The 27,068-nt window shown below is 37.7% G+C and overlaps 1 protein-coding gene across 4 annotated transcripts in view; it reads left to right on the top strand.

Moving 5' to 3' along the window:
* GPSM2 (G protein signaling modulator 2) overlaps positions 1-27,056 on the top strand; it is a 66,737-nt gene extending 39,681 nt beyond the window's left edge. For all 4 annotated transcript variants that reach the window (XM_003409538.4, XM_010589525.3, XM_010589524.3 and 1 more), the window contains 7 exons: positions 261-369; positions 2,251-2,380; positions 9,217-9,287; positions 13,049-13,225; positions 17,330-17,489; positions 18,485-18,702; positions 25,249-27,056. In XM_003409538.4, the coding sequence (XP_003409586.2) occupies positions 261-369; positions 2,251-2,380; positions 9,217-9,287; positions 13,049-13,225; positions 17,330-17,489; positions 18,485-18,702; positions 25,249-25,488 (1,105 nt within the window). In that variant the 3' untranslated portion in view covers positions 25,489-27,056. The remainder of the gene's footprint in view (positions 1-260; positions 370-2,250; positions 2,381-9,216; positions 9,288-13,048; positions 13,226-17,329; positions 17,490-18,484; positions 18,703-25,248) is intronic.
* The last annotated feature ends 12 nt before the right edge of the window (positions 27,057-27,068 follow it).

Below are 27,068 nucleotides of genomic sequence, written 5' to 3'. Positions count from 1 at the left end.
ATGGGGTAAATCTATCCCTGAGATTTTATAATGCTTTACATTTTTTAAAGGAATGTTTTCTATATTTTAATATTTGATTCTGAGTTTAATATTATCTGGGTATTCTAATAGGTCTCTAATATCTTGATGGTATATTCTTTATATGAAAGACTAAATAATCCAAAGCATTGTTTATATCTTTAATTACTGCTAAATAGTTTTTATTTTACACATAGACCTCTTTTCAGATAACTTCATGTTAGCTGTGAATTATGTTGCAGAATTGGTGAAGGACGAGCCTGCTGGAGCTTAGGAAATGCATACACAGCACTAGGAAACCATGATCAAGCAATGCACTTTGCTGAAAAGCACTTGGAAATTTCAAGAGAGGTATGAAACTAAACTGTCTGTGTTATGGTGACTTACAAATTAGTGGGGAGAGAACTCTATGATATATTCTCCAGATTGCTCCTCTATGGCTGAATAAATTTGATTATCTGTTATTCTCTTGGCTTAAGAACTGTACAAAGCATTTTGAGATATAAGTGAGAGATATGTTGCATTGGCCTTGATGTAGGAAGACAGGAAGATAAGGCTATGCATGGGGTAATGGAAGGATGTTACTAAAATATGCTTCCACTCTGCTCCCAACCCTACATGGAGAAGTCTCATGGCATAGAAGAAAAAACATGGTTTTTAGGGTCCAGGAGTTCATGTTCCGCCACTTGCTGTTTAAGCTTGGAAACCTTTTCTGAGCCTCATTTCTATATCTGTAAAATGAGAATAATAATTGCAAACTGTTTTAAGAATTAGGGGTAACACATAAAATAATGTATATAAAAGTGCCTAGCGTAATGTCTGGCACTGGCATAATAAATATTAACTACTTAGTATTGTATGGAAATAAAATATTCTAAGGAAGTTTCATTTGAGTGATGTCAAGTTAATGTGTCATGGGATAACCTAGATTATCATTTAGTATAATCCTAGAGAATAAGAGCAATCCAATATTTAGAGAACTAAAAAGAATTCATAGAACATAATTAGCTGTTATACTGCTATATTTTAAAAACTTTCCTTTTTTTCCCTAAATTTTATTTAGTTTGTTGTTGTTGAGAATATACACAGCAAAACATAACCAGTTCAAGTTTTTACAAGTACAATTTAGTAACATTGATTATATTCTTTGAGTTGTGCAGCCATTCTGACCCTCCTTTTCTGAGTTGTTCCTCCCTCGTTAACATAAACTCACTGCCCCCCTAAGGTTCCTATCTAATCTTTTGAGTTGCTGTCGTCAATTTGCTCCCATATAGATAGTTCTTAAAAGAGCATAATGCTCAAGGCAGACCTTTTTTACTAGTTAAGTTAAACTGTTGTTTGGTTTTAAGTTGACTTCAGGGGATATTTTTGATTTAAGGTTTAAATTATTTCAGAGCCCTAGTTTCAGGTGTTAATCCACCCTCCATGGCTCCAGAAATTTTGGAGTCTCTGAGAATTTGAAATTCTGTTCTGCATTTTCCCCCTTTTGATCAGGATTCTTTCTCCCTTTTGGTAAGGAATCTTTGATCAAAATGTCCACTAGTGGTAGTCAGTCACCATCCAGGTCACCTAGTCTCATGGCAAGAGAGTCAGTTGTTCATGGAGGCAATTAGCCACATATTCCATATCCTCCTCCTGTTCCTGACTCTCCTTCTTCCTCTCTGTTGTTCCAGGTGAACAGAGACCAGTTGTGTCTTGGATGGTTGCTTGCAAGCTTTTAAGACCCCAGGCATTATGCAGCGAACTAGGAGGCAGAACAGAAGCACTAAATGTGTTAGCAGGCCAGTTAGCTGAGGTGTCCTGTGAGAGCATGACCCTAACCCTCCAAACCAAGAAGCTAAATTTTGTAAAGTGTTTGGTTGTACATGAGCAGCCTAAGCAGCTACTCTTCTTTTTGTTGCTGTTGTTATTGTAATTATATCTATCACAAAACTCTTGCAAATTCAGGATGTTACAGGTGTACAACTTACTGACAGCAATTACCATAATCAGTGTCCAACCCTACCTCTTTAATCAACATGATTTTTCCATCACCGTTAACCCCCCTTTCCTTTTCTTTCTGTATTCTTTAAAAAAAAAACTATTAATGATAAAGCTGTTTCATAGTCCCATAGCTCTAACATAACTACTTTCGTTTATCTATATTTTCTTCCAATCTCAAGTTCACAACACTTTCAACTAATCTTCACCATTCTTTGTCTTTGTTTAAAATATAAATGCTCGTGGTTGTAGGTTGGGGATAGAAGTGGTGAACTAACAGCACGCCTGAATCTTTCCGATCTTCAAATGGTCCTTGGTCTGAGCTACAGCACAAATAATTCCATAATGTCTGAAAATATTGAAATTGATAACAGTTTGCATGGTAAGTAGTAGATCTTCTAAAACTGAATTTCTTTATCCTCAAGATTTGAATTTAAATTATTTATCACACATGTTTAACCATACCCAGAGAGAATATATAACACAGGAATTTCAACTTTTATACCTTTTTTGTGTTATGTAGTCCTGTTAATTTATCAGTATAGAATACAGTATTATATTTGGTTTTTGTTTAGCTCTTTTTTTTTCCCATTTCCGTTTTTTCCTAAGGTGAAATCCCTTAGGATTGTTTTATCTTCTTTTTATTCAGAAAACCTAGGAATCTTTCTTTAAGTGCTGACTTGGTTTGACATTACTACAGGGAAAAGCATGCTAGAATGTCTGTTTTTAAGCAAAAAAAGTCTACTTTTGATTCATTAAATAAAAAGGGACACAATTAGAACCACATTTTTTTCATTCCATCTATATGTGACTTTGTAGGAGATCCATTTTCAAGATCTAATCCCTAAGTTTAAGATTTTCACAGTCTGAAAAAAATTACTGACACAAACATTTTGAACTTGAAAGTCACTGAAAAATATAGCTTTTATCTTTCCAACTTTTTTCTCGATACCCATATGAAAAAAAAAAAGAAAAGAAATTAGAGGCTAGGCATCTGATTAAGGCTTTGTAAGAACATGTAGTGAAAAATTCTGAAATGTGAGCTGTATAATAAACTGTGACTCTGTGCTTTGTAACTGAATAATAGGATATAAGGTTTTCCTTTGCTTAATTTTCAGGTATGTTATACTGTAAGAGCTTCTATCTTTTACAGAACTGTCACTTGTCCTCATGGACCCCTCTAGCTATAGACCCATTTCTCTGGTCCCCTTTATAACAAAACTTGAAAAAAAAATCATAGCTCATTGTCTTTACTTCCTCTCCTCCCATTCTCTTCTCAACTTGCTCCACTCAGACTTTGGGCCCATAATGACACTGAAACCACTTTTCGAGTTTACCAATGACCTCCATTTTACCAAACACATTGGTTAGTTTTTAGATGTCATCCTGATTTCTCATTAGTATGTGCTGTATTACCTCTTCAAAATACTTCCTTCATTTGACCTCCAGGATACCCTACTTTCCTGGTTTGCCTCCACCTCACTGGCCGCTCTCAGTCCTCTTTACTGTCTCCTCTTCCTCTTTTCATCCTCTAAATTTGTAGCACCCAGGTTTTAGTCCCTGGATTTTCCGCCTCCCTCTTTACCTCCCTACCTGTTTTTCATCCATCCATTCCTCCTTTCTGATTTTATTCTGTTTTTTTCCTTCTTCTATATAAATTGGAGCTGCCCAATAGAACTTGCTGTGGTGATAGGAATATTTTATAGTTATTCTGTCTAATACAATAGCCACTGCCCACACATGGCTGTTGAGTACTTAAAATGTGGCTAGTGTGAAAGAGGAATTGAATTTTTAATATTATTCCATTCTAATTAATTTAAATTTAAAATGTTAAAAAGCATGTAGCTAGCAGCTGCCATATTGGACAGCACAGATATAGATGATATCATCTAGTTGTTGGCTTTTAGATCATCTATATACTGATGATTTTCAAATTTATATTTCCAACCTTATGTTCTCTCTTGAGGTCCAAATTTATATATGTAACTGCCCATTTAACATTTCTACTTGAGTGTCTAATGATGTCTGAAACTTAACATATCCAAAGTAGAACGCTTGCTCCCCCTCACCCCCCAAAACATGCTCTTCCAGCCTACTTCATCTCAGAAAATGGTACCCCATTCACCCAGGTTTCCAGGCACACCCAAACTATCAGAAACCCTACTTTCAGATATATCCTTAATCACTCTTAAAATCTCCACTGCAACAACCTTAGTATAGGATGCTACCAATATCTCTCAGTAGAGTACTAGCCCATCAAGTGTTTATCTTTCTTCTATTCTTGATCCTTCACACTGATTTTTCCACACAGCGCTAGAGTATTCTTTTAAAATATAAATCATATTGTGTCATTCATCTGCTTAAAACTCTCCAATGACTTCCCATCACACCTAGGACCCAATCCTTAGTCCCCACCATGGCCAAAAGGCCCAGTGTTGTCTGTACCCAGCCCCTCTCCAACCTCATCTCCTTTCACTCCCTCCTTGCACGGTCTGGCTCCATGAGAACAAGTATTTTTTTTGTCTTTTTTGTTCATTGCTGTTTCTCCAGTGCCAGGCAGTCTGCTGGCCAGAGAGGCTGCAAGGAAACCTGGCTGTTTCTCGTGTTGCTTAGGGTAGAGAAAAAAAATCTTCCCTAAGAATCTAAATTCATAAGCCTGCTTGCATATTGGTTTGGAATTCAATTTATACCACTTGCACAGTCTAAGAAACCCCATTCCAATAAAGTGCTTTCAGATTAGTGGTGCTCCTAGGGATTTAGCAGAGGTAAGACCACACACCTGTGTGTGTGTTTGTACATAACACATAACAGGGCAAACCACATGTGGTAAGGACAAGAAGTATTTCATGAAATTTTTGTTACACAGTTGTGTATGCGGGTTTAGGGTTACAGTGAAAAATGTATTTTCTATATGGGTCACAATTAAAAAGTGTGAAAGCCACTAATGTAATGGACATACAGAAACCTGAACATGGCAGCTGGCCTGTTCATGTTCTTTTTAAGCATGCGTGAAACATTCACAAAAATTTGACCACTTGCTAAACCAGTAAAGCAACTGTCAACATGTTTCAGATAATCTGTATCATATAAATTTCATCTCCTCAGAATAGTGCAGTTAAGTTACAAACTAATAACAAGAAGGTAATGTACAAAACATATTTATTTGGAAACTTAGAAACGTATTTCTAAGTAACTGAGTGGAAGAAGAAATCTTAAAATTAGAAAATAACTTAGAACCATATGATAATGAAAATAGCGTGCTTCAAAATTTGTGAGATGCAACTTAAACTGGTACATAGAGCAAAATTTACATTGTATTATATATAAAAGGATAATGGCCAAAAATAAGTGAGCAAATATCCAGCTTAAGAAATTTTAAAAAAAGAAAAAAACCCACAGGATAAGCTCAAAGTAAACCTCCAACATGATTAAGGAAAAAATAAAGATGCAGATGCCGCAGAGATTAAAGATAAATTATCCTGAATAATGTTAGACGAAACATTTGAAAACCTAGGCAAAATGGACAATTTCCAGAAAAACAACTTACCAAAACTGAATCAAGAAAAAAATAGGAAAAGTTAATGGTAGAATGTAATGTGAATGGCATCCTTAATGCCTAAAAAGAAATTGATTCAGTAATTTAAAATCTTCCCACTAAGATTCTGACTCACAGTGACCCTACAGGACGGAGTAGAACTGCCCCATGGAGTTTCTGAGGAGTAGCTGGAGGATTTGAACTGCCGACCTTTTGTTTAGCAGCTGAGCTCTTAACCACTGCGCCACAAGGGCCCCCACTAAGAAAATACCTGGCCTAGATGGTTTTACAAGTGAGAGCTACCAAGCGTTCAAGAGAATTCATTCCGACCATACACAAAATTGTATAGATGACTAAAAAAAGAAGCAACATTTTATCAGTCTTTCTGAGAACACTATAACCTTGATAAACTAGATAAAGACAGTACAAGAAAGAGAAATCACAGGCCAATCTTACTCATGAACATAGATACAAAAATCTTAATATATATGCAAACTAATTCCAGCAGTGTATTTAAAAACAAACAAGCCGGAATCCAGGGAGATTCAACGTTAGAAAATCAGTCAGTGTAATTCACCAGTAAACAGACTGAGGGAGAAAATAACCCAAATATCCAAATACATTAGTAATTATATTAATTGTAAATGCTCCAGTTAAAAGAGTACTAGATTTAAAAAAGCAGAAAATCCAACTACACACTACTTGCAAGAGAAACATCTAAAGATACAGGAAGTCTGAAAGAAAAGGGTAGAAAAAATATACCATGTGAAAACTAGCCGGAAGGAAGCTGGTATAACTATATTAGTATCAGATAAAATGTACTTTAAGCAAAAGGTATTAGAGATGAAGGAGGTCATTCACAATGGTATTTCTCAATGGTTAACGGTGCAATTCACTAGAAAGATGAAAGTCTTAAATTTGTATATGCATAACAGTAACAGTATCAACATATATACAGCAAAACTGAATTAAAAAGAGAAATAGGAAAATCCAGAACTATAATGGGAGATTTGAACGCATCTCTCTCAGTAATTGATAGAAGATAAATCATACTCTAATTGGAAGATTAAATATTGTAAAGATATTGATTCTCTCCAAATTGATATAAGTTTAGTGCACTCCCAAGCAAATCACAACAGTTCTTTTGTGGAACTCAATGAGGTCATTCACAAATCTTCGTGAAAGAAAAAAGGTCTGAGAATAGCCAAAATATTCTTGATGAAGAACAAGATATGAGAAGTGCTTTCTCTACAAATATGAAGACTTATTATAAAGTAAAAAAAAAAAAAAATTAAGACAGTGTGGTGTTGGCATGTTGTTGTTGTGTGCCCGCAAGTCAGTTCCAGCTCATAGCGACCCAGTAGGACACAGTAGAGTTGCCCCATAGAGTTTCCTAGGCTGTAATCTTTATGGAAGCAGATCACCAGATCTTTTCTCCCTCGGAGCCTCTGGTTCGAACTGCCAGCCTTTCAGTTAGCAGCTGAGCACTTAATCATTGTGCCTCCAGGGCTTCTTGGTATTGGCATAGAAGTAGATGAATAGGCCAGTGAAACAGAATACAAAGCCTGTATTCCTTGCATATGTGGAAATTAATGATTTGACATAAAAACAAATTCTTGATGGATTAAAACCCAACCCATTGCCGTCAAGTCGATTCCAACTCATAGCAACCCTATAGGACAGAGTAGAACTGCTCCATAGAGTTTGCGAGGATTATGGATTAAGGATTTAAATATGAAAGATATTGAAAGTAATAATGATGAGGCTGGCTAACACTTGGTGAGTGCTTACTGCTTATACCACGCATTGGACAGGCTTTTCAGATGATGATGCATATACTGCTCACACTGCGTACCTCACTCACTCTGGTGTGGGGTGGGGACTGTTACTCTTTACAGAGGAGCTAAGTGCCCAAGGTCACGCTGCAAGTAATGTTGGGGCTGCAATTCTAAACTGATGGCCGGGCTTTAGAATCCATGTTCTCAAGGGGTGTGCTGCATCACCTCTCTGAAAATATGGGAGGATATCTTCATGACGTCAGAGAGGAGGAGGATTTCTCAAGACACAATAAACAAAAACCATTAAGGAAAATACTGACATTGAAATTAGCTTATTTTTATCAAAAGAAACTATAGAAATAAAACACAAACTGAGAAGAGATATTTGCCAAACATAAGACTGAAAAAGGTTTTGTATCCAGAATGTATAAGAACTCCTGTGAATTAAAAGCAAGATGAATAACTCAACCAAAAATGAGCAAAAACAATGAACAAAAGAAGAAACAAATGGCCCATAAAACGTGAGAAGATATTTAGCCTTATTTAATTGGGGAAAACCATAGTGAGATAATATTGCAAACCCATGAGGTGGACAAAAATGAAAAACTGGTAATAGCAGTATTGAAATGATGTAGGGTAATGGAAAAAAATGAAAAACTGGTAATAGCAGTATTGAAATGATGTAGGGTAATGGAAAATTTTATACGGTATCGATGGGAATAGGTACTGGTATACTCTGAAGAACAATCTGGCAACATCTGGTAGTCTGGTAAAGTTAAAAATGTATCAGACCTACAATTCAGTAATTCCCCTTCTGGGTGTATACTGTGGAGAAACGCTTGCTCATGTACACCAAGACACATTTCCAAGCATTTCTAAAGTAGTATTGTTGATAATAGCAAAAAATTGGAAGCAACTTAGATGTGTGTCACTAGTAGAATGAATAAATGAATTATTTTCTAGTCCTAAAATGGCAATGAAAATGAATTAAACTAAACTACACATCTCAATTTGCATGAATCACACAAACATAAATTTGCTCAAAGCAAGCAGGTTGCAGAATACATACAGTATGATTCTATTTATATAAAGTTTCAAAGCATGCAAATAATTCCATGTTGCACAGATACATACATCATAAAAATATGTAAAAGTACAGAGAAGAAGAGAGGCTGTGGGGGAGTTACATAAGGAGGATTTAATGTGTTAGTATACTATGCTTCATTTCTTAAGCTGGGTATTATGTATCAGATATTCCTTATGTTTTCTTAGATACTGTTTGATTTTTAAAAAGATTGAATGGATGTTAAAATTGTTTTTATTTAATGATAATTTGAAAAAACTTTTTTTTAGGATTCTCCTTTTTGTTTCCTGACTGACAGTGAATATATTGTCTTGTGAGATTTTAAGATGGAAAGGGGTAGCTTAGAAAGAAGCAACAATATAGTGATGGGCAGATTATTGTGATTTTTTGCTTTTCTCAGAATTGAAGGCCTAAAGCCTTTCCCTTATGTTTTCACTTACTTAAACCACTCTACAATTTTTTTTTTTTAAAGAGTCCGTGTATGTAGTATAAAACCAGTTATTATAAAATGCCATTTCTAAATTAAGGGGTAAGGTTAGTAACCAATGTTAGTTTCCAACCAAAATATAACATCCTTCAATCAGAGCATTTTAAAGGGAGCGAACATTCTGTTTTTATGTAGTGGGTATGGAAAATTATTATCCTTAAGAGCTCCAAATTGAAAGAATTGTTTCTGCTTTGTACATATTTCCCCCTCCACAGGGGCTTCTGGATCAGTCCTTAGAACTGACTAACATAGTAATACTGAATTTGTAATCTTAAGGACTTTCTGTTTTATTTAAATTAATTTTGTGTGTGTGTGGTTTTTTTTTCTTACAAAGGTGCACGCCCCAAGTTGGGACGCCGACGTAGTATGGAAAACATGGAACTTATGAAGTTAACACCAGAAAAGGTTGGCAATTTTTATGTTTTAAATTTTGTGAATTGTTGTAAAATATTAACTTTTAATTTAAATGAAATAGTTTAAATAAGCCTTGTCCTATATGGGTATCACTTAAAAATTTGTCTTTAAAAAGAATCAGGAATGAAAAAAGCCCAGTGCAAAAGAATGTATACAGTACGCTGCCGTCTGTTTAAGAAAAAGATAAATGCACACACATCTTTGTAGATGCAGAAAACATTTCTGGGACGATAGATGAGAAACGTAACAGTGACTGCTTCTGGAAGGATTGGGTATCTGAGTTAGGAGAAATACTTTACATGTTTGTTGAACTCTTTGAATATTTTACCAGGTGCTTGTGTTGCTTTTTTTTTTTTTTTTTCTTCCTGAATTAAAAAAAGATCAAGAAGATCAGAAAAAGGATCGGAAAGCTTTTTTTTTTTTCCTTTCTTTTTTTGGTGAATCAAATAACAGCAATATTATTGCCAAAATTTTTCGGAAGAATCAAAGAATTAAGATTTTACCAAACCATAAAACCAACCTAAATCTGTTGGCAGGGAGTCAATTCCAACTCACAGCAACCCATAGGACAGAGTAGAACTGCCACATAGCGTTTCCAAAGCTGTAAATCTTTAGGGAAGCAGACTGCCACATCTTTCTCTGGCAGAGTGGCTGGTGGGTTTGAACCGTCGACCTTTTGGTTAGCAGCCAAGGCCTTAACCACTGTGCTACCAGGGCTCCTTTACCGAGCTATAGCATGTTAACTGATGACAATAGCAAATGATATTTATGATCAAAAGAATCGTAGTTTTTTTTACCTGCATTTTTGAAAAACAACTCTCTAACTGACAAAGAATTTTTTATTCAGGATGCTAGGCGATTTTCTTTGGTAACAGAAGGAACTTTATGATTGGAAAAAGATTACCGAAGAACAAATCAAGTGAAGAACATGTACAAAATCACGTAGGCGGCTTTCTTCCACCTCTGTAACCTTTCTTCATTTTACATTGTTAAAATAGGCTCTTATACCTTTTGTGGCATATCATTTTTAAATACTTTTTAAGATACATATAGCAACTTTAGAAAATTTCAACAAGGAGATTAAAATCATAAGTATGTAATCCTTCCTCCCAATGGTAACTACAATTAGTATTTTGGTATCTATTCATCTGATATTTTCATATGAATATTACCATAGTACCTGGTAATATCTCTCCATTTAAATATTCTTCTGCCCCATCATTATAATGATTTTTGAATATTGATAATTATTTGTGTGTGAATAGTTTTCATAAGACAAACATCTAATTGTCTTGGACTTAATGTCCAAGATTTTTTAATTGTAAACTTTCACAGAGTTGTTAAAAAACTGTGGTTGCTTCTGAAAGACTTTGCCATGTCCCCAAAATATGCAGCTCTTGTCAGTAGTTCTCAAATATGAATCTGTTGAATTAAAAAATTATCCAAACTCTCCCCCCGCTCCCCCACAAAAAAAACCTTTAAGGCAATTTACATCTCTCTCTTTTCCTCCTCCTCGTAGGAACTACTAACAAGTAAAGCAAAATTAATTTGCTCCGTTCTGCCTAACCTGTGTAGTGATACTAAGCCGTAAATTCCACAAGACACTGACCGGATTTAATCCTGTAATTCTCCAAGAGCCAAATAATGATAAAGTGCTAGTTCTAATTTAAAATGTGTTTGGGCAGGAATTAGTCGGGTTGGTTTCTTATAATAAGTTGTCAAAGAACCCATTATTTCATTTTCTCAACAAAGAAGTGGATATAGAGAAAAAGGGAGACTTCTGGGTTAAGACACTTTTTGGGAAACAGTGTAATGAAAGGAAACTTTTGAGAATTTGAATGCCGAAAATGTTTTTTCTTACTCTAACATTTGATTGGTAATTTTGCTGACTGTGGAATAATTTTCCTTCATAATTTTGGAGACATTGCTCTGTTGTCTTCTTGTTTTCAATGTTGTTGAGAAGTCCAAACAGTTATATAGGAAACGTTTTTAATGTTTTCCATTTCCATTTTGAATTTAGGTACAGCTTTATGTTCTAACATCAAGGGCCATTTTCTTAGTCTCTAATCAAAAGACTCAGCAATCCAGTCTAGCAAATAACTTCCCCTATAATCTACATGAGAGAAGGAGCAGAGAACTAAAAAAAGCTACATTGTGATACAGAAATAGATGTTGGCTAACTGGCTTGGTTCACTTATTAGCTATATCCCTCAGTCCTGTACCTTAGCCTTGGGGCAGGGTTATTCTAACTTGTGCTTCATGAGAGGATTTTCTGGGTTGATGGAAATGTTCTACATCTTGGCTGGTGTAGAAGTTATATGGCTTCCAACAATACAACTTAAAATCTGTGTGTTTGTATGTAAATTTTACGTATGAAAACATATGCCTCACCAAAATTATCAATTAACTACATAACATGGACCTTAACACAGACCTTTAAAGTGACTAGCAAATTCTTGGGTTCCCTGGTGACGTAGTGGTTAAAGAGCTCGGCTGCTAACTGAAAGGTCAGCAGTTCGAATCCACCAGCTGCTCCTTGGAAACCCTATGGGGCAGTTCTGCTCTGTCCTATAGGGCCACTGTGAGCCAGGACTGACTCGATGGCAATGGGTAATGGGTAACAGTAGCAAATGCTTAAGACTGCTAAAGCCACAAATGTCAAACAGCTACTTACTATATGTACTGTATATGTTTTCTTTGCACTCAGTAAATACTTAAAGTCTGTTAGAAGTTTAATATATTTAAACCTGATCTCACCAAACCAAACTCGTTGCCATCAAGTTGATTCCAACTTCTAGCAACCCTATAGGACAGAGTAGAGCTGCTCCATAGGGTTTCCAAGGTTGTAAATCTTTATGGAAGCAGACTGCCACATCTTTCTCCTGTTTAGCGGCTGGTGGGTTTGAACCGCCAACCTCTTGGTTAGCAGCTGAGCACTTAACCACTGTGCCACCAGGGCCCTTCAAAACCAAATCTAGACCTACAGAAATTGCTGATTAAATGTTTTACATATTGAGAATTTAGTATGATAGTGAAAAACAGTATAGCTTTATCAACAGAAAAATTACTATTGCTATATAAGTTTTAGATGTTATTTTTTTTTAATTCTGTATACACCTCAAATTTCCAGTTGTAACAGATTTTTAAGTTAACTCACATCCAGAATGAAACTGACTCCTCTGAATATACAAATTTTATAGGGTTTTGGCAAACTTTCTTTTCTTTATTCTTAGGTTCTTAAAGGTCACCATTTTAACATTTTTATAATGAGAAATCCACAGTACATGTTTGGTATCATCTATTGAAAATAGTGCAATATACTGGCAAAAAGATTTATTAAGATATCCCTTTTATCCAAATGAGTGAAGGTGGCAGGTTAATATTTTAGGAAATCAGGGGTGCTTCTTTTTTTTTTTTAATTGTCTTAGATAAAGGTTTACAGTTTCTCATCAAATAGTTAGTTACACACATTGTTCTATGACATTGGTTAACAACCCCCCCTCCGCGACACGTCAGCACTCTCCATGCTTAACCCTGGGTTCCCTATTACCAGCTTGCCTTTTCCCTCCTGCCTTCCAGTCCCTGCCCCAGGGCTGGTGCATCATTTTAGTCTTGTTTTATTCCATGGGCCTATTCAATCTTTGGCTGAAGGGTGAACCTCAGGAGTGACCTCATTACTGAGCTGAAAGGGTGTTGAGGTAGGGGCGCTTTTTTTCATGTCCTGCTTTCCATTTGTGTTTCTAATTTTGTAGGTACAGAACTGGAACAGTGAAATTCTTGCTAAACAAAAACCTCTTATTGCCAAACCTTCTGCAAAGCTACTCTTTGTTAACAGACTGAAGGGAAAAAAATATAAGACGAATTCTTCCACAAAAGTCCTTCAAGATGCCAGTAATTCCATTGACCACCGAATTCCCAATTCTCAGAGGGTATGTTTGAAATGAGGTTTTGAATATTGTGCTTTGTTTTGAGTACCTTAGTTTTACTTTTATTATATTCATTCTGAATTTTTTATAGTTTTATAATTTATATTAGACATTTAATATAGAAGATCTTTGTTATGCAAAGAAGTCTTCCATAATTCCCTGTTTTTCCTATCTTCTTCAAAGCTAGAAACAGTGATTATTCTACTCATAGAAAAGTTGCCCACTGTTTTGGACAGCAATTATCTCGTGTTTTAAGTCACTTTAGTTTGCAAAAACACTACTGTTTATTTCATGCCATTTTATCCTATTGAGGAATTTCCCTTCTATTCCTAGTTTGTTGGGTGTTTTTATTATTAGAGGGCATTTGATTTTGTCATATGCCTTTTCTGCTTTGATTGAGATAATCATGTTGTTTTTCCTTGTTCTGTTAATATGGTATATTACACTGATTCATTTTTTTAATGTTGAACCACCCTCAAATTCTGGGATAAATCCCATTTGATCATGGTATATAATACTTTTAATATGCTGTTGGATGTGGTTTGCAAGTATTTTGTTGGAGTTTTTTTAATCTATATTCGTAAGGTAATAAGTCTGGCTTTGGCAATGTTAGCCTCATAGGATGAGTTCCAAAGTATTCCCTCCTCTTCTATTTTTTTTGGAAGAGTTTAAGGATTGGGATTACTTCTATAAATGTTAGGTAGAATTTCCAGTGAAGCCATCTTATCCAGCACTTTTTTGTTATTGTTGGAAGATTTTTGATTACTGATTCAATCTCTTCACTTGTTATGGATCTGTTGAGATTTTCTATTTCTTCGTGAGTCAGTTTAGGCAGTTCCTGTGTTTCTAGAAGTTTGTCCATTTCATCAGTTACCTAATTTGTTGGAGTACATAGTATGTTGTTCATAGTATTGTCTTATGATCCTGTTTATTTCTGTAGGGTCAGTTGTAATGCCCCTGCTTACATCTCTGAATCTGGATGCTTGCATCCTCTCTCCTTTTCTTTGTCAGACTAGCTAAAGGTTTGTCAATTTCATTTACTTTTTCAAAAATAACAACTGATTTCACTAATTCTATTGTTTTTCTAGTCTCATTTATTCCTGTTCTGATCTTTGTTATTTTCTTCCTTCTGGTAGCTTTGGGCTTAGTTTGCTTATCTTTTTTTAGTACCTCAAGTTAAAAGTTAGACTGTTGATTTGAGATCTTTCCTGTTTTTTAACGTAGGTGTTTATTGCTATAAATTTCCCTCTCAGTACTGCCTTCACGTATGTCGTACTTCCATTTTCATTCAACTCTAACATATTTTCTGATTTCTCTCTTGACTCATTGGTTGTTTAATAGTGTGTTTAATTCCCACATGTTTGTGTATTTTTCAGTTTTCATTCTGTTATTAATTTCTAGTTCCAATCCATTGTGGTTGGAGGAGATACTTTGTATGATTTTAGTCTTTTTACATTTATTGAGACTTGTTTGGTGACCTAGCATATGGTCTATCCTGGAGAATGATCCACGTGCCCTGGAGAAGAAATGTGTCTGTGCTGTTGTTTGTGGAGTGTTCTGTATATGTCTGTTAGGTCTAGTTGTTTGTTTTTTTCTCCAGCTGTCATTGAGTCAGTTCTGACTCATGGTGACCCCATGTGTATCAGAGTAGGACTGTGCTCTCTAGGGTTTTCGATGGCTAATTTTTTGGAAGTAGATCGCCAGGCCTTTTTTCTCAAGCACCTCTGAGTGGAATTGAACCTCCAGCCTTTTGGTTAGCAGCTAAGCTTGTTAACTGTTTGCACCAGCTGGTTTATCAATCAAAAAAAAAAAAAATTCTATTGCCATTGAGTCAATTCTGACTCATAGCAACCTTATAGGACAGAGTAGAACTGTCCTATAGGGTTTCTGAGGAGCAGCTGGTGGATTTGAACCACCAACCTTTTGGTTAGCAGCTGGTTTATAGCGTTGTTCAAATCCTCTATTTCCTAATTGATCATCTTTCTAGATGTCCTTTCCATTATTGAAAGTGGTGGTATTGAAGTCTCCAAGTATTATTGTAGAACTATCTGTTACTCCCTTTAATTCTGTCAGTGTTTGTACCATATATTTTGGGACTCTGCTGTTATATGCACATATATTTAGAATTGTTATATCAAATTCACCCTTTTATCACTATATAATGTCCTTTGTCTCCTAAAACAGATTTTGACTTAGAAGTCTGTTTTGTCTGATATTAATATAGATACCTCATCTCTTTTTTGATTATTATTTGCATGGAATATTTTTCACCATCCTTTTACTTTCAACCTATTTGTGTCTTTAGGCCTAAGGTATGTCCCCTGTAGTCAGCTTATATATGGATCACGGTGTTTATCCGTTCTTCACTCTCTGCCTTTTGATTGGAGAGTTTAATCCATTTACTGATAAGGAAGGACTTACTTTTGCCATTTTGCTATTTGCTTTTTGTGTGTCTTATACCTTCTTTGTCCCTCATTCCTCCAACACTGCCATCATTTGTGTTGTTTTCGTAGTGAACCATTTTGATTCCTTCTCCTTTCCTTTTGTCTGTATTTTTTAGATATTTTCTTTGTGGTTACCATGAGGATTACATTTAATATCTTAAATTTATAACAACCCAGCTTAAATAGATACCACCTTAAGTTCAGTATGATACAAAAACTCTATTCCTATACTGCTCCTTCCCCTCTTTATGTAGATATCATAAGTTACATCTTTATACATTATATGCCCAATAGCATTGATTTATAATTATGTTTTATGTGTTCGTTTTTTAAAATCATGTAGGACATACTACTAAAGTTCCAAACCAAAAATGGCATAAAACTGGCTCTTATATTTGGCCATGAAATTGCCTCTGTTGGAGACCTCTTCTACATACGTCGTTGAGTTATCATCTAATATCCTTTCACTTCTACCTGAAGAGCTGCCTTTGGTGTTTCTTGTAGTGCAGGTCTAGTCCTTGCAAACTCCCTCAACATTTATCTGGGAATATTTTAATTTCACCCTCATTTTTGAAAAACAGGGCACAGAATTCTTGGTTAATGCTTCTTCTCTTTCAGCACTTTAAATCTGTCATTGCACTGCCTTCTGGCCTCCAGGGTTTCTGAGGAAAAATCAGCATTTAATCTTTTCAAGGATCTTTTGTATGTGACGTTTCCGTTCTCTCTTGCTGCTTTCAGAATTCTCTCTTTATTTGGGAGTTGATTATAACGTGTCTTGGTGTGGATCTTTTTGGATTTATACTACATGGAGTTTGTTGAGCTTCATATATGTGTAGATTTCTATCCTTCAACAAATTTGGAAAGTTTTCTTTCTGCTCCTTTCTCTCTCTCTCTTTTTCTGGCATTTCCGTGTATGTTGGTTCAGTTAGTGGTGTCCCACAATTCCATTAAGCTTTGCTCAGATTTCTTGGTCCCATATTTGTGTGTGTGTATATGTGTACATATATATACACACATATGTGTATATTTATATACACACACATACACACACACGTACACCTCTTATAATACTTCTGTCATTATGAAAAAGATTTGCTTGTATTAAACATTGCATTCATCATTTTAGTTTGGAATCTTTACGTATAAAATATGACAGGTTATTTCCCCTCCCCAAATATTCATTTATTTGAAGTTTGTATTTTTCTGGATCTTCAGATCTTTATAATAAAAGGCCTTGGAAATCACTATGCAAGGAAAATACACTTGCTTTCTTCCTTAGTTTAACAGTTCTTAACGAAGATCAGCTTATTTAAATTTTTTTGTTGTAGAATCTTAGCATTGAACTTTCAACCTGAGACACATGCCTGTATCACTAATAGCTGTATAATTCATAAATCATTAGCGTAGCAGTTCCCCTGAATCTGAGGTAAGTTTCTTTAGCCTTAAAAATGTAGGAATTAAAAACTAAAATAACAAGAAGTGCTTTTTGTTAAGTTGAAATATTACCTATTCTTTTTATTACCAATGTCATCTTGTAGTATTCTTTTTAAAAATGTCAATTTTTTATTTTTAATTTTCATCCTTTTTGCATTTGAGTGCATCGTGATGTTGTTCCATTGGTGATCTAAAAATAATGCTGGAATATTTTCTCTCAATATTTTAGAAAATCAGTACAGATACTATTGGAGATGAAGGGTTCTTTGACTTATTAAGCCGATTTCAAAGCAATAGGATGGATGATCAAAGGTGCTGCTTACAAGAAAAGACCTGCCAAACAGCTTCAGCAACAGCTGCCTCCACTCCCCACAGAATGATGCGAAAAAGTAAGTTATCTGTGCCTCTCCCTCAGTTTTAATAGTTCCCTTTGATGATTTTGTGATTTTTCTCTGAGAATTTACTTCTGATCCTAAGAGATACAATAAATGAGCCTGAATCCAGGTATCTCTGAATTAAAGTGATCATTACAGGTACTTTATAATTGTATGTAAAATGTGAATGCTTCATACCTAAATTAAAAAAGAAAAGCCAAGACAGACTGAACAATTACTGCTAACGCTACCTGAGCCTTAAGGTCCCTAGGTGGTACAAACAATTTGCACTCAACTGCTAACCTAAAGGTTGGCAGTTCAAAGCTACCTGGCAGCACCATGGAAGAAAGGCCTGGTGATCTGCTTTCATTAAGACTATAGCCAAATAAACCCTATGGAACACATGGGATTGCCATGAGTCAGAATCACTGATGACTAACAACAGTAACACTTGAGCCTTAGAGGCAGCTCAGGCCTACATGATCCTTAGACAGATCTAGAACAGGTCGCTTAAATTTCTCTATTTCAGCTACCAACAGACTTCCTCTACCACAGACCAAGACTTGTCAGCATCATTTAAGTTTAGCTCATTAGATAATTCCTATCTAGGACACGGAATTAAAAACACTGTCCCATTCACCCTAGTCTGAGAAACTATGTAAGAAAAAGTTTACTCACCTCCCCAGATTTAACCCTGTATCTTATAAAATTCCATTTTGGGTGGGCACTAGATAAAGAGGACTATATAGTCAAATCTAAGTAACTTTCAAGCGGATCATTGGAAGTACTCTGAGATTCATTCTTCTGCCCCCACCCCCACCCCCCAAAAAATGCCCATCTAGTCAACCCCCAGCCTATAAGTGACTGTCCATGACAGAGCTAAAGCAAGTGGACAGAGCAGGTGTTGGGGCTAAACAAGTCGGAAAAGAACTATATGTATATAACAAACTTGATTAAATACTTTTGTAATGATATTTTGGATTTTTTTTTTTCCTTCTATTTCTTTATAGCACCATCGGTCTCTGTAATGTCCCCCAACACAGATGAATTTTTGGATCTTCTTGCCAGCTCACAGAGCCGCCGTCTGGATGACCAGAGGGCCAGTTTCAGTAATTTGCCAGGGCTTCGTCTGACGCAAAACAATAATCAGTCTGTGCTGGGCCACCTGATGACTAATGACAGTAAAGAGCCTGATGAAGACTTCTTTGACATCCTTGTAAAATGTCAAGTATGTCTGCATATTTTTTTCATTCCATGTGTAGCTCGGAGCCCTGGTGGCCCAGTGGTTAAGCATTTGGCTGCTTACCAAAAGGTCATCAGTTTGAATCCACTAGCTGCTCCTTTGAAACCCTATGGGACAGTTCTACTGTGTCCTGTAGGGTCACTCAGTCAGAACCAACTCGATGGCAACAGGTTTGGTTTGGTTTTTATATACCTCAGATGCCATTGAGAGTTTGGGGATTATTATAATTCTTTGTTTTTGAGGTAATAAGGGGCTCACTTTGTATTAGGGAGGCAATCTGTTGTTATTAGAGGTCCCTCGTTACAGCTTCTTAATTTGTTTTCCTTTGGGCTGATGAGGTAAGAGGTTGCTGAGGACTCCGTCTGAGCTGTGGGATGAAACCTAGAGAAGAGCCGTGCTTTCCTAAGTTTCAGGAGGCAGCAGCAAAAGGGATCGCTGACTAAAACGGAGTGTCTCTGTCCAGTTTACCATTTTGGAGAATTAAGGAGATAGCGTCCTTATTTTAACTATTTTAATTATTATCAACCACAGTGGTGAAGGACTATCTGAGGTGGCTTGGACACAGTACCATGAGAATAACAATGCTATTGTCACTAAAAAGTGACATTTCCTCAGCCTAGCCCTAGTTCTGTCTCTCAGTTTCCTCATTCATAAAAAGATGAGATGACAGGTAGTACCTACCTCCCATTCATTCAACAACAAAAATTTGTTAAAAAAATTTTGAGCACCTATTATGTTCCATGTATTGTTCTCGGCATTGGCGATATACTTGCATTTTAAAGGAACCTGCATTTTAGTAGGCGAGACAGTTGAACAAGTTTATATATAGCATATATCAGGTAATGATATTTGCTATAAAGAAAAACAAAGCACATTAAAGGGATAGTGGGTGTAAAAGTGGCGTGGAGTCAGTATCTGACCTCCTCTAACTTCACAAAGAGGAAGGAAGATCAAGATCAACAGTCCAAGTCTGATTCCTAAGAGGTGGAGGTCAGACATGCCAGTCAGACATGCCTCCTCTCTCCGCCATCTTTACCAGCTCTCACACCAACCATCCACCCACACTATTCACAACTTCTCTGCTGGGTTCGATAATTCATTGCAATGGCCATACAGAACTCACAGACCATACTCATTATGGGGTTTATTAGGGAAGTAACAGGTTAGAATTCAGGCTCAGGAACACTCAGGATACAGTTCTTCCATCAGGACAGCCTCTTCCCAGCCATGCTCACAGGCATACCTCTCCCTGGCCCTAAGCCTCTGCCCAAAGGCACTCAGCTTTCTCGCTGTGTGGGCCAGGAAGCCCATTGCACCATCTCCTGTGGGTCTCTCCTGCTTTGGTGGCAGTGGACTTTTCTCCTTGCCACCTCTGGGTCACTCATTTCAAGTCCAGCAGGATGGCAAAACTGACCAATCCCTTTGGTGGGCCACAATGACTGTATCTGCATAGTCGTGCCCAATCACTTGGATGGGAGTTACAGGACCATGGCTAGAACGGCCACACAGAAGCGATCCATTGTACCACAGTGGGTAACCAGGGGTGGTGGTGGTTGTGGCGCATCTGTTTTAGACAGGCTGTTTAGGGAAAACCTTTCCTGAGTGACATTTGAACAGAGACCTAAAAGAGGTTAAGGGCCCAGCTATGTGAGAATCTAGTAAAAGACCATTCCATGCATAGGAGACAGCAAGTCCTCTCTTGAGTATAACAGCTTGGGAGGTTCAAGGAATGTTAAGGAGGCCAGTGTGAGTCGGGGAAGTGATAGGAGATGAGGATGGAGAAGTAAGCAGAGCCTAGATCATGTAGGCTCTTATAGGCTATGGTCCTACCACATGGGCTTGTGTTCTAAATGTGATAGGAAGACACGGGAGGATTCTGAGCAAGCGAGTGACATGGCATTTTTACATTTTAAAAGATCATCCTGGCTACTGCAGGAAGACTCTAGTGTGGCAAGAGGGCCAGCAGGAAAACCAGTTGGGGGGCTAGTATACTAATCCAAACAAGATATTGGTGGCCTCTGATTGAGACTAGAAGGACCCCACAGGTCATGGGCCCCAGACCTTCTGTTAGCCCAAGACAGGAACCATTCCCAAAGCCAACTGTTCAGACAGGGATTGGACTCGGCTATGGGATAGAAAATGATACTGGTGAGGAGTGAGCTTCCTGGATCAAGTACACACATGAGACTATGTGGGCGGCTCCTGTCTGGAGGGGAGATGAGAGGGCAGAGGGGGTCAGAGGCTGGCTGAATGGATGTGAGAATAGAGAGTGGAGGGAAGGAGTGTGCTGTCTCATTAGGGGGAGAGCAACTAGGAGTAGATAGCAAGGTGTATTTAAAATTTTGTATGAGAGACTGACTTGGTTTGTAAACTTCCACTTAAAGTATAATAAAACTTAAAAAAAAAAGAAAGATATTGGCGGCCTGGACTATGATGGTGGTAGTAGTGATGAGAAGGAATCAGAATAGGTTTTTTTTTTTTTAATATATAAATACATTTTATTTCTCAAACTCAAACCTTTATTTCATCAAGTTGTAACACATTTTGCACTGACAAGTGATTTCATTGGTATCGAGTACGAAGGTTAGTGACCACTGACAAAGAGGGACCCCCCAAACATCATAGACACTGCTGAGAAATTAATAGATACAGAATGATGAAAACACTTCCTATTTAGTCTAATGGGTGTCTTACCTTTTCATCTATATTGATTTGGAAACCAGTAGCCGCTTTAGAAAATTAAGTAGAGTTTTATCCATTAAAAAAAAACTTAAATTTTTACAGAATTTACAGAGCCCACAGATCCCTATTTTTAACTACTTCCTCTTTAGTGGATGATCTTCTCACCTTCCCCTGCAAACACATATGAGGATTTGCACCATTTCTCACTAGCCCAGGCAAAACTGCATTTTCTTCAGTTTACACTTAAACTATATTTTTAAGTGAGAGGTAAACAAGATTTAGGCACTGGAACTCACAAAATAGCCCTTTTCCTTCCTGATCCTCATCTTACAAGTCTTCACAAAATAATTCTGAAAAGTTGACAGGTTTTTTTTTAAGTATCTCCCCCTACACACCTCCCTTGGTCCTCTGAATTTAATTGGCTGAATTGAGATATGTTCCAACACCACCTGTGACATTCTGGTCTCTGTCAGATTAAAGATACGAATCTAGTCTTGGAAACTTGTTCTCTCAGCTTAACAGAATCCACCCAAAGGATTGTCCCTAGCGCAGAGCCCTAGACAGATACCCAGGAAGAAACACCCCCAGTGAGCATAAAGGTTTCTTTTTAATGATTGGATAACTATAATTCACCCTCTAGAAGAGGACATTCGAGCTAAGAATCTCGTTGCATCCTAAAACAAGGCACCAGAACCAGTAAGTTAACTAGAAAGGAGTTATTCCTAAAGCTAGGAAGTTGCTCTTGAGTGGCACCATTTCCCCAAAGTTAATAAAGCAGTACCAGTTAAAATCCTAACCTATCATGAAGGTCAGGGGTTAGTGCTAGAGGGGAAGTTCAAGGACACTCAGAGTCAGAACTTTAGTCATCTGATTATTAATATGCCACCATGAAACTCAGGTTCACACACAGCTTGCTGTGACACAAATCTCCAGGGAAAAATCAAATGGGGGGTGGGGGTGGGGGGTCACTTGCATGCTAAACCACACATGTTCCATCTACAGGAACCAGCATCTACCCAGCTCTCCCCATCCACCAGGTCCTCCCAGGTGGGGCCATGTTGCATCCCCAGTCAGTGAGCAAGAACTCTAATATGAAGGTGTTAGTAACACTGAGCTTAGTTTCAAAGTTGAAGTTGTGAGTGAGGAAGTGTCTTACTGCCAAGGTCAGATTTAAGGATGGGACTGAAGTTCAAGCCCAGGAATTGAGTGTGTGCCCTTCTGCTAACACAAGAGGAAACGGTACCATTCAGAATAGGGTTATTTTTAATAAATTGGATGGAGGGTGTGAAGGAAAGAGAATGAGAATGACTCCTGCCTTTCTGGCTTAATGACTGGGTTGATGATGTGCCATTTACTGAAATGGAGACTAGAGGAGAAAGAAGTTGAGGGAGAAAAATCGAGAATTCTGTTGTAGATGTGTTAGATTTGGGATACCTATCAGACATTCAAGTGGAGATGTTCAATAGCCAATCAGATATAAAAATCAGGAGCCCAAAGGAGAAGTAAATTTGGGAGTCACCAACAGAGCTGGTATTAAAGCCATGGGATAAGATCACCTGGAATAAAAGTAAAGAAGGAAAAGGGAAGAGGTTCATGACTGAGCCCTGGGCACTCCGACATCTTCTACTTGGAGAGGAAGATGAGCCAGCAAAGTGCAAGCTGTCAGAGAGCTGGAAGAAAACTCCGAGAGGGTGGGGTAGTAGAAGCCAAGTGAAGGAAGTGTTTTGAAAAGTGATCAACTGTGTCAAATGCTGCTGACAGAAAGAATAAGATGATGACTGAGCTACATGGAGAGTGTTGATTTTGAAAGATGCTGTCAGTGACTTTGTGGGAAAAAAAGGATTGAGTAGGTTGAGAAAATGGGAAGAAAAATATGGATCATTAGCTGACGAGGGATATAAAGGTAGGTTTTTGGGGGGAGATAGCATGGCATGCCTGCCGATGGAAATGACCAAGTAGCAAGGGGAAGCAATGATGCAGGAGAGTAAGGGAGAGTCGAGGAACGGCTTTTGATTGAGTGAGCAGGAAAGCAGGGTATATGCACATGGATTTGGAGTGGGAGCAAGCAGGAATTCCCTTACGGTTGCTTTTCTCACCGATGAAAGTAAAATCATTAGATGAGCTTGGGGGCATTGTAAATTTGAGAAGAAAGGGAGCAGAAAATAGTTGCCTTTGAGAAAGTAATTGGGGGAGGAGAAGATTGCTGAGCTGAGCTGAGGCCCCATATGGTCACATATATGCAGCTGTGTCTTTTCTTGTCATAGTCAGCCAGAGGCAGTAGGCAGAGATGGATTTAATCAAGGTTGGGAATTTTCCAGAATGTGGTTGAAGGAGAGAGAAAAGTTAAGGCATATGCCAGGGAGCAGTTTTAATAATGCACTTTGGAATCTAGTCTGAGAAGGAAATGAGGTATGCATGTGAAGAGGGGATACTAGAGAATATGATCCTGAACAAGAGGAGGTAGAGGTCAGCACAGGGTGTTTGAAGGCCTGATCTTAAAGGTGGTCCGATTACTAAGGGTCAGCACATGATCATGGCAGTGGACGGCGAAGGCAGGGAGGATGAGAACACCAGACAGGAGGAAAGAGGTCTAGGAACTGCAGGGCCCAGGTTTTGGATGAATTGGCTATGAGGGCTTTGAAATGATCAAGAATTGTGATAGGACAGATGGTGACAAGTGAGCTAGGTGTGGGGCTGGGGGTTGACTAGAGGCCAGTAAGCCGCTGTACCCTCCCCAGGGCTGTGGGGTTAACTACGTGGACGCGCCTAGCACATAGTAAGCACTCGAATACCCACTAGCATGTTCCTGCTCTTACCTACAGAAACTAAAACTGTAGACTTTTAAATGCTTTCATTTCATGTTTGATGAATGACATGTCAGATGTACTTCTCAAAAATCGTAAGATTAGAGTTTAAAGGAAAAATTCCGTCTGGGCAATTTCCTTGACAGATTTAACTAAGACAGGTGTAGGTAAACTTTTCCCAAAAAGGACCTGATAGTAAATATTTTAGGCTTTGCAGGCTATATGGACATGAGAACATAAAGGAAGTGTAGCAAATGACGGACAGCAATAGGGGACACGGCAGGCCCTGGACTGAGGCTGAACTGAATAACAGCTCAGCTCTGTCACGGTAGTGGGAAAGCAGCCATAGACCAGACAGACAAATGAGCATCACTGTGCTCCACTGAAACTATTTACAAAACCAGGCAGTGGGTTATAGTTTGCTGACCACTGGCCTAAAACAGTATTTACAGGGTAGTCAGTTACACTGTTGGTGTCTAACAGGGTATTATAAGGAGCCCTGGTGGTGCAATGGTTAAGTGCTTGGCTGCTAACTGAAAGGTTGGTAGTTCAGGTCCACCAGTGGATCTGCGGGAGAAAAGACCTGGTGATCTCCTGATAAGATTACAGCCTAGGAAACCCCATGGGGCAATTCTACTCAGTCCTGTAGGGTCATTATCAGTTGGAATTGACTTGATGGCACACGACCACCTTATGTTATTATAGCCTTGAAATGTCATCCTTTGACACAGTTGACCTTGTATCTTCATTAATCCCACATTATTCCTTCTGACAGATGACAAATAAAATAGTATGCCTTAATATAACGCACTTACTGTGCTCATGAAGTGATGGCTCTGCTTCTCCATAATTCCTAATCTTCTGATTATACAGGTCGTTTTAAAGAAAAATTTTTACTAGGTTTCAGATATAAAAATTAATTTCTCAGAGTTAAAAAAATGTTTAATGCTACATTTTCATGTTGTGAATGCCAGATGTAATATAGCGTGGTGCCTTCCTTTCCTGCAGTTTCCTGTGTTTTAATCCCCTTCTCTTCTGTCTCCAGGGGTCCAGATTAGATGATCAAAGATGTGCCCCACCACCTGCTGCCACAAAAGGGCGGACAGTACCAGACGAAGACTTTTTCAGCCTTATTCTGCGCTCTCAGGCGAAAAGGATGGATGAGCAGAGAGTTCTTTTACAAAGAGATCAAAACAGAGACGGTGAATTGGGGCTGAAGGACCTTTTGCAAAGCAATGCTTTGTTGGAACTTAAAACTTCAGAACAAAAATCAGCAAACCACTAGTTACTACAGAATTTTTTTTTCTTTTTTTAAAGCAATCTTATTTCCTTTCAGAACACTGCCGGGAAATTTAATCTATTATTTTTTTTCCTTGAAAGGAGACCTTGTAGCACTGTTCAACAGCTTACAATGTTTTTAGAATGCTGTAAATATTTTAACCTTCAGTAGTGTGGTATTAGTGAGTTAACATTCCTCTGGACACACCCTTGTTCCAGGGTCCAAGTGTCTTGTAAGGTGCTGTATCAACTTTTGTAATGACTGCTTGGGATTGTGTTCTTTGGCAACTCAGATTTCTTTATCTAGTGTTTGTTAGCTAGGAAATTAAATGAATCCTAGACTAGAATGTAATCCTCTGGTTGAGATTTTTTTTTTTAAATCTTAGTAATTGACAGTGGCTTTTTTTACTTAACCTTGGATGTAGTGGGAAGTTATGCTGTTTAGTAAAAATAATGTACTTGACCAATGTAAATGTAAAAAACATACATAGGTCTTATTAAAAAAACCTAGATTTTTTTTCTAAGAAAATCTATTTTCAATACATTTTAGGTGAAATCCAGTGTAAAAGAAACTCTTAATAAACTTCCTGTGGGCTATTTGTTAAAATATATATCTGCATATATATGTGTGTATATATATACACACACATAGTTTAGTCTCTTCTGTTGCAAAATAAAAAGCCAAAAACCCATTGCCATTACACATGACGACCCCAAGTTGTTAAGAGAACTACTCCATACAGTCTTCTTGGCTGTAATCTTTACGGAAGCAGATCACCAGGCCTTTCTTCCATGGCATTGCTGGGTGGGTTCGAACTGACCTTCAGTAGTTGAGCACAAACTGTGCCATCCAGGGACCTTATTTTGCATAATACTGCTGCTAAAACAAACTCATGGGACCTACTGTTAAAAAATTTAAGAACCCAGGCCACATAAACTGAAAACTCACAAAAACTGTGTATGAGGGATGAAGGTTAGGCCCTCAGTTGTCATCAGGCCTCACCCTCCTTATCCTGGAGACTGAAGGTAATTTATGTGGGTACATAATAGGACATGAGAACATAAATGAAGTGTAGCAAAAAGCAGCAGTGGGACACAGCGGGGCCTGGACTGAGACTGAACTGCATAATGCAAGTGCCCACACCTGGAATAGGCTGGCCCACTCCCCAGCCCTGGTTGCTCCTGGTTGTTCTGCAGAGCTGGCGTGGGATCCAAGGCCCCAACCTTTGCTTTTGCTAAAAGTCCTCCAGGTGATTCTCAGGTGCAAACGGGACTGAGAACCAGCTCTCTCAATGGCCAATGTAGGAGGGGGGGGGGCGAGGGAGACCCTTTCATTTACACAATCTAGAATCACATTAAGGGCTCAGCAAAAAAAAGATTCTTGGTTCTAAGATCAGACAGAAATCTTGCCAGAAGTACATTAACACCTGGATTATGTGTGTGTATAATTTATAAAAAATAACAGATGTAAGATGTGATGTCCTAAATAGCATCCTTTTAAAAACTGCAGACAAGTTTCACGGGGCTTTTTCTTATAAGAATAGTCAATAAAAGACAGCATACCAAACCACAATGTAAAAATAAGTG

Source organism: Loxodonta africana, chromosome 3 (assembly GCF_030014295.1).
Source record: "Loxodonta africana isolate mLoxAfr1 chromosome 3, mLoxAfr1.hap2, whole genome shotgun sequence".
In the NCBI taxonomy this organism is placed as follows: Eukaryota; Metazoa; Chordata; class Mammalia; order Proboscidea; family Elephantidae; genus Loxodonta; species Loxodonta africana.
This window is presented reverse-complemented; position numbering and strand designations above follow the sequence as displayed.